General features: G+C 42.0%; 1 protein-coding gene across 1 annotated transcript in view; it reads left to right on the top strand.

Annotated features, from left to right (window-relative positions):
- b4galt2 (UDP-Gal:betaGlcNAc beta 1,4- galactosyltransferase, polypeptide 2) overlaps positions 1-7,112 on the top strand; it is a 124,088-nt gene extending 116,976 nt beyond the window's left edge. The window contains exon 9 of the mRNA XM_035634297.2: positions 2,358-7,112. Coding sequence (XP_035490190.1) covers positions 2,358-2,508 — 151 coding nt within the window. The 3' untranslated portion in view covers positions 2,509-7,112. The remainder of the gene's footprint in view (positions 1-2,357) is intronic.
- The last annotated feature ends 267 nt before the right edge of the window (positions 7,113-7,379 follow it).

The following is a 7,379-nucleotide window of genomic DNA, read 5'->3' on the forward strand; positions in this document are numbered from 1 at the left end:
CTCCTTAGATCGATGCTCGAGTCAGGCTCTCTGTTAACTTCATACGGTGACTTCATATTCACCAAACAGATATTTTAATCTTCTCATCTAACTCTTGGTAAGAAAGCCAATAAGCATCTTTCACAGTAAACTCCCCTGGGTCTTTTCCCGACAACAGTGCGGATCGGGCCCGGCTCGAAATATGTGCCACTAGAGCAAAATAACCCCCAGTCGACGAGCTATTGTTGAGATCCTGAAGCAGAAATGTTTTCCTGTGAGACCCTCGGTGGAAGTTTGACTTAGCCTAGTTAGGAATTCAGACTAAAGGATATACACGTAAGGAGAGCTGCCTTTGTCTCGTCCTCTAAGATATGAGAGATTTGTGTGTTTTGTGAACGACACTGCACACGTACAGTGGCGTACACGCGATGGATACTCTCTATTTTTATGTGGGGATTTAGTTTATGCATTATAATCTCCCCTGTTATAGATTCATCTGAAGAATTCTATTTCTCCCCTCCATCCTGATTCACTTTATTTTTAATATCAGTATATCTTTCTCTCTCCATCTGTCACTCTCTCTCTCTCTCTCTCTCTCTCTCTCTCTCTCTCTGTGATTTATATTTATCTCTCTGCCTATCTGCCCTCCATTTCTTTTCCTCCCTGTCATCCAGCCGTCATTTTCAGTTTAAAACCGCCTCCCTCTCCTTTCCTTTCTTGTCTCTCAAGCCGACTCCCTCTCCTTTCAGAGATGGGAGCACCAATCCTTGGTGGACGGCAGAACGCGTAATTCTATTTATACCCTATTGTATTATAACGTTCAAGGGGGGAAAAAAAAAAGATGCTTGACATTTTCTCCAGCTTCCATCTATGCCAGCAAAGCTCTTTTTGATTTGATTCGAGAGCGACAGAAGAAGTGGGCGACGCCGACGGAGGAGGGAGGTGTTCACTAGGACTCGTCGACTCAGTCGTCCACGTCGGACTGAAGTGTGGAGTCCAGTGTCACGTCCAAGCATATCATTACAAACGACGTCTCATGTTGGCGTCCATCAACGTTTTCTTTTGAAAAGAGAACGTGAGCTCTTTCTCCGTTCACGGGCTCTTTGAGACAAGAGTGTTGTAAACATGCTGTTAGACACTTGCACACTGTGGCCTCATTTCCGATCTCGCTCCTTTTGTGAGGAGGTTCAGAGGGAGGGTTTGTGTTGTGTATTCCTGCCAGAGGTTGCATCACACACACAGTTCAGTGTGTCACGGTCTGACACCCTGTGTGAATTCATTTCCCCCCGTCTTTCTTGCTAAACTACTAAAATCAGAGCAGATTGTGATGTAACTCAGCCGACGGAGAAGGATACACACCACCATAATTCAGACAAACCGAGGCGGACGTGATAGACGACGCCGCTTCACGGACTCACACTGCTGTGCCACAGCACCACCTGTTGGCGAAGAGGAACATTGTAATTGGAAAATCTGTATTTTTTTCGTCCTGTTGATTCAATGTGGATTTTGATATCAGTGTCTGTGCTTAGGATGTTTTTGATCGTGATAGGTAAAGCACATTGTTAATGAGCTTCACAATGTTTGTGCATTCATTTTCTCTCACTTGTTCTTCCCAATAAGTATTTACATTATTTTAATTTCCTGCCGGAATTCCAGAATAATTGCAGCATTTTCCAAAAAGTGTATTGGATTAAAAATCGCTTACTGCCCCTTTAAGGCCCTGAATGCAAAGTGAGGATGATGCCATTTCATACAAGGTGTAGAAACAGAAGGGGGGGGGAAAGCATCCAAATCAATTTTTGGTTTGTCCACCTTTAACCTTTCAAACAGAAGCAGTTCTCTTCAGTGTTTCATGGTACGTGGCAGGTTGGTTGTTTCAAGATGTGTTCAGTTCTTCTGTGGATTCGGAATGTGGGAGTTTACTTCTTGGGGATGTAAAAGAAGGCGTGACAAAAATCTCAAGTTGAACTGGCCACAGCTGGTAGATATGTTTATGTTGTTTTGAAGCTCTTGGATGACAAATATTTTCCCTCGGTGGAAACGCGTCTTATTTCCCCTTATAATTGGAAATCTCTCTAATTCCATATTTCATTATTTTACTCGTTTTATATATTTGCATTGGTGTTGTTTTCTTCTCTAGAGTGAAAACAATTGAGGACATGGTTAATAAGTATTCTTTTTTATTTCCTATTCCCCAGTGAAGCCCTGTACATTTCCAGAAGGACAATACACGTACTAAACAACCCAAACTCTGTTCAAGCAATTTAACAGAATTTGATGTAAAAAATGTTGAAACCCTTTTACTAATCCGATTTCATTCATTGTCTCCCCTTTTCCTTTTCTCTCTCTCTCTCTTCCTGTCTTTCACTTGTCAGATTCAACAAGATACAGAACACCAAGAACACGATGAAGAAGGATGGCATCAGCTCGCTGACCTACAGGCTGGTTCAGGTCAAGAGGTATCCTCTGTACACAAACATCTCCGTGGAGATCGGCAAGCCACCGCCTCGGCCTATCAGGGGCTAGGGGGAGGGGCCGAGGGGGTGACGCACATTTACCGAAGATAAAAAAAAAAAAAAGATGGAAAGAGGAGAGTTTAAAACGAGGGACTCAAAGAGAACACGCACCATATCTGGCAAGGTACTGGAGGAGTCGGAGAGTTGGGAGGAGAAGTAGTCACAAGCACACCACAGTCTCTTGCTCTCTCCGTCTTTTTTTGAGATTTCAGCTCGACGTGTCTGTGTCCAGGACTCGGGCTCTTCCCTACGTTTTTGCAAGCAGCCAATGGCGTCACACCTCCTACATTTACTAGTCAGTGACTTCAGAGTTAGAGTGCGGACCAGGCCTCTTGTGATCTGCCTCAGAAACTTTTTCGTAAAAAAAAAATCTTTCGCCAACCGGAGGGCGTCCAGTGGCACGCCGACAGAGGACCCTGACAGGAACCGTTGTGGGGTGATTAAAAAGATGGGAGGGGGACTTTTCGACTCATACTCTATGGCAAGATTTCACGGCATAATTCTGGAAAACGATGGACGGCGTCCAGAGGGACTTCTCGGAATATATTGATAGAGGTGGCTATAAACCAATGACTGAGAAAACAGGGGCTGTTTACATGGATGAAGTGGTGGATTCAAGGGGATCAGGACAAGAAAAACAAACCTAGCAAGAGGCCATCAAAGATTTCACTTCCTTAGAATTCACGGCGGCGGTCAGGAGAGCGAGGAATGCCGTTGGAGGAGGGATAGGCCGTAACATTACAATAATCTGTTGATAACACGGAACCGTATCAGACGGCTCCGCATATCAGAGATATCGCCGGACGCTTACTCGACATATGACGCTAACAGACAATTTTAATGTTGACATATTTCATCAGGGAGTCGCCTGTTTGGATCTAACTACCCCCATCAAACCCTCCGCCATCAATTAATGAATGTGTATTGTGCCTGCGTCCACAGCAGAAGACTTCGAAAACAGACTCGCGCTGGGACACGCTGATCGGACGTGTTCGTCAGCAGCAACAGAAACCGGAGAGAGCCCTCTTTTTGTTCTCTCTCTCTCTCTTTTTGTTTTTAATATGTAAACTCAAGTTTTGGAAACTGACTCTGACAAGCTGGAGGGTTTTTGCAACAAAAGTGAACACACGGAAGATGCAGAGAGTTTTCTCCTCTGTGTGAACGCAACACGGTGGAAATTCATTGTGAAATGAATCCGAGGACCTGAAGACAACAGGGCAGAGAAATATATACATATATATATATATATGTACGCTGACAGCTCAGTTATGATTTGAACCCCTTGTGGCACGTACTGGAGATGAGGTTGGTTTTTTGTTTTTTTAACTCGACCATTAAAAGGTATCTTTTCTTTTTCTTACGAGAAGGCATTCATTTGAGGTACATCGATACTCCTTATGGTACAAATATACTCAGTAGCAATATGCCTTTCTTTTACAATATGTTCTGAACACACGTGGGGTGCGAACATCAGAAGTGAGCTGTCGGGGCCGAGGCGTGGCTCACGTTCTACAGGAAGAAAAATCGTGGAGGCCACAGAAACTGACCCTCGTAGCTTTGACACTGGCCCCACGTGAGATTCGCTGAGACGTGATCAATTTTCAAACTTTTTTTTCTGTTGTTCTTAGTCTTAAAACGATATCAATTCTATCACTATAACATTTTCTCTCCCTACCAATTTTTTTCTTTTTCTATTAATCGTTGAGAAAAAAAGCGAGAGTTTCATATCTGGAAAGAGGAAATTATAAGGTCCTAGTCTTCCGCTGGTGGAAATTGTGAATTTTAAAGCAGTAATTAGAAGTTTATGGTTTGAGTAGTTTGACTGACATCGCTATTACGACTTCAGATTTTATCATCGTCAGCCGTCAGCCGTCTGCCGTGTGTTATTATCTATTCTATCGCACTTTCAGATTACATAAGTGATGAGTCAAACTTTTAGAGTTACACTTTTTCTACTTCATTTTTATTGAACTTTTTTTGTTTTTGTCTTGATAGGAATTTCCTATATTTTCCCGTGTGACAGATTGAACGGGCGAAGCGTCGTTAACGATCTCCTCCATCGACACATCGGCGCCTTTGACTGTTCCATGCTTTGACTGCGTCGCTCGTGTCCCTCTGTTCCGTTTCTTTCCCCGTCTCTACTGTTGATGCTCGTACTGTTGACGCCTAAACACCAAACTGATGCCTTCAGAAGTTACACAAAGAGGCATGGAAGGTTCTTTTTTTATTCTCTTAGCTGTAAAATCACTGCAAGAAAATTGTGTGGTTGTTTTTGTTTTTTTAAGATTGATAATGCCGAAATGAACATAGGTTTGTTTTGATTTTGAAACATTTGTGTGGGAAGTGTGATTGAATTTCTCTTCAGCATTCACACACTCGTCCTTCTCTTTTTTCCCTGCATTATCTCCTCTTTCGTTGCGTTTCCTTTCTCCCCCTGTGGATCCAGGCTCTGTGTGTCGATGCCCACTCCAGACACAACCGCGTCTCTCTCGAGTGCTTCTTCTTTCAACAGATATCGAACAGGGCTCCTCTCTTTTGCGTCTCCGAGTCTGTGCCACTTACTGAATCTTTATTCTCTCTCTCTCCCGCTGTTCTCTCCCTCTGTTTCCTCCTTTATCACCCCTCCCCTTTCTGTATTTTGATCCTTTGGTTGTCCGAGTGCAGTAATCTCCTGGTGAGTTTCAGTGTCCTTGGTAGACAGACTACACATGGCGAGGTCAGTACGATCCCTCCTCTGTGCCGTTTACAGCTTACCTCTGTGCAATATCATGGTTCTATTCATCTCCATCCCATATTCTGCTTTTAAATCATCACTGTTTGTCAAGCGGGATATGAGGCGGTGATATTTCTTTCATATATTTCTTGCCCAGTTGTTTTTTTTTGTTTATATATATATATTTCGTGTCCAAATTGATTCCTTCATCTTTTGCCTCTGATTCACCTGTTGATTTGAAAACCTCACTGTGTGTATACAACAGATAGAGTCACACCTATATTGAAGGGACACTCCAGCGATTCATGTTTTAATTCCATAAAGTCGTGTGACGTGAGAGACAGATTTTTAAAAACATTCACGATATCCTGACTTTTAGTCGCTAGTACTGCTCAAGTTCCAAAAACACTGGAAACTACATTTCCCTAAATGAGGCTCTATTCAAGTGCAAAGTGGGAGGAGCTTCTCTCTGCGGCTGTTCATTTAATTTGTTCCATAAACAACGTTACAAACCTTGTACAGTTCGGATCGCCATGAAGCTCTCGTGAATAATGATCGGCACAAATGATGACACAGATACAGATACACCTGTATTAGAAATTATAATTTTATGACATTTTGTAATTAAAAGCCATGTAGAAGCCAATAATGTAATAATTTATAATTTCCAATACAAATCTCTACTTACCTCCATCAAAAATTTAATGAGTTCCCAATATCCGTGTCAATGATGTTAAAAAAGACATTTTATTACATTATTGGGAAGCTATGACATTATCAGGTTTTATGAAAAAAGTTGAGATTTGTCTTACTTCATGGTATGTATTACATTATCTGGAAATTATAACATTGGGTTCTACATGCCTGTTTGCATTAAAAAAGATGTTGGTGAGCGAGACACATCGAATCACCTGGCCTCCATTATTGTTACCTGAACTGCTAATGGTGGAGTCTTCAAATTACACTATTGAGAAAACTGATTTTAACACGTGCGGCTTGAATGAATGGACTTTTGGATCCTGAGTAAGTTGTGGGTGAATTAGAAAACAATGGCACCATATTTTTTCCACAACAAATCATGTGGACTTTGCTCAGATTGGCAGCTGGTGGCCATGACATAAACCTCTTGCGGGTATCATTAAAAGAAATATCTCAAATTAAAAACCTTTAGCTCCTCCTACTTCACAACTCCTAAATACCCACTTCTTTCAATCCCCACACCTCCAGTTTATAGCACAGGGTCTTTGTTACCAAAAGAATGGAGTCTCGGAGATGACCTTTTTGACATTTTCAGGGTTTTTAGTCTTTGGAATGTTTTGCCAGAATCATAGAGAACATGCATTTCTGAAATCGGTGGCGTGTCCCTAAAGCTTCATCAAGGGAGCTCTGGTTTATCACTGGAAAACCTTCGTACAGTCAGTTACACAAAGAAAGTATGAGCTAAGGAGTGAAAAGACGTAGCAGGACAGACATGGCACCCCAGTGTGTATAAACCGTAACATGGGTTATAGACGTAAGCAACAGAAACTTAAGTAAAAATTGTATTCGAAATGTTTCCTGTACTTTTAAGAGTAAGAACAACCACGAGGAGCGCTTGGTCTTTTCTTGATGGACGTTTGATCTTTTGAAGCTGCTCCACTTGTCAAGCACGCCTCAGGTGTTCAAGTATTGGAAACGCTTCTTCAGTTCTTTCTTCTTTTTTTTCTGCTCGTCTGCCGCAGACAGCAAACGGAACTTTCAGGCCTTTGGGCGTTTTTAAAAGATTACTGAATCTCTAGCTACGTTTTGTTTTGTTTTTTTTGTACATTGAATGTTGAAAATGTTATATCTTATATAGAATGCATTACGTCATATCAAACCTACTTTTTCTATACAATCAATAAATCTGCTGTTGAAGATTGTGCGGTGGTGTTGTCAGTTTCTTTGTGGAACTACGCTTGGTCTTTTCCTTTTCAAATTCAAAAGGAGCTTCACAAGGAATTCGTCTTCACCTGCAGACCGAGGTAATCCTGGAATATCGGCGATTTTCAGCAACCCTTTCGCCTGTCGTCATGACAACCTTCAAAGGCCCTGTTGTTTGCGTGTGGTCCCACTGACACCCTCTGGATTACATCTGGCTTCTGCAGTCTCCTCATTTGCTCATTTTCTCTTCCACCCAGTTTATCTGA

The sequence above is a fragment of the Scophthalmus maximus genome, chromosome 5, assembly GCF_022379125.1.
Source record: "Scophthalmus maximus strain ysfricsl-2021 chromosome 5, ASM2237912v1, whole genome shotgun sequence".
Classification (NCBI taxonomy): Eukaryota; Metazoa; Chordata; class Actinopteri; order Pleuronectiformes; family Scophthalmidae; genus Scophthalmus; species Scophthalmus maximus.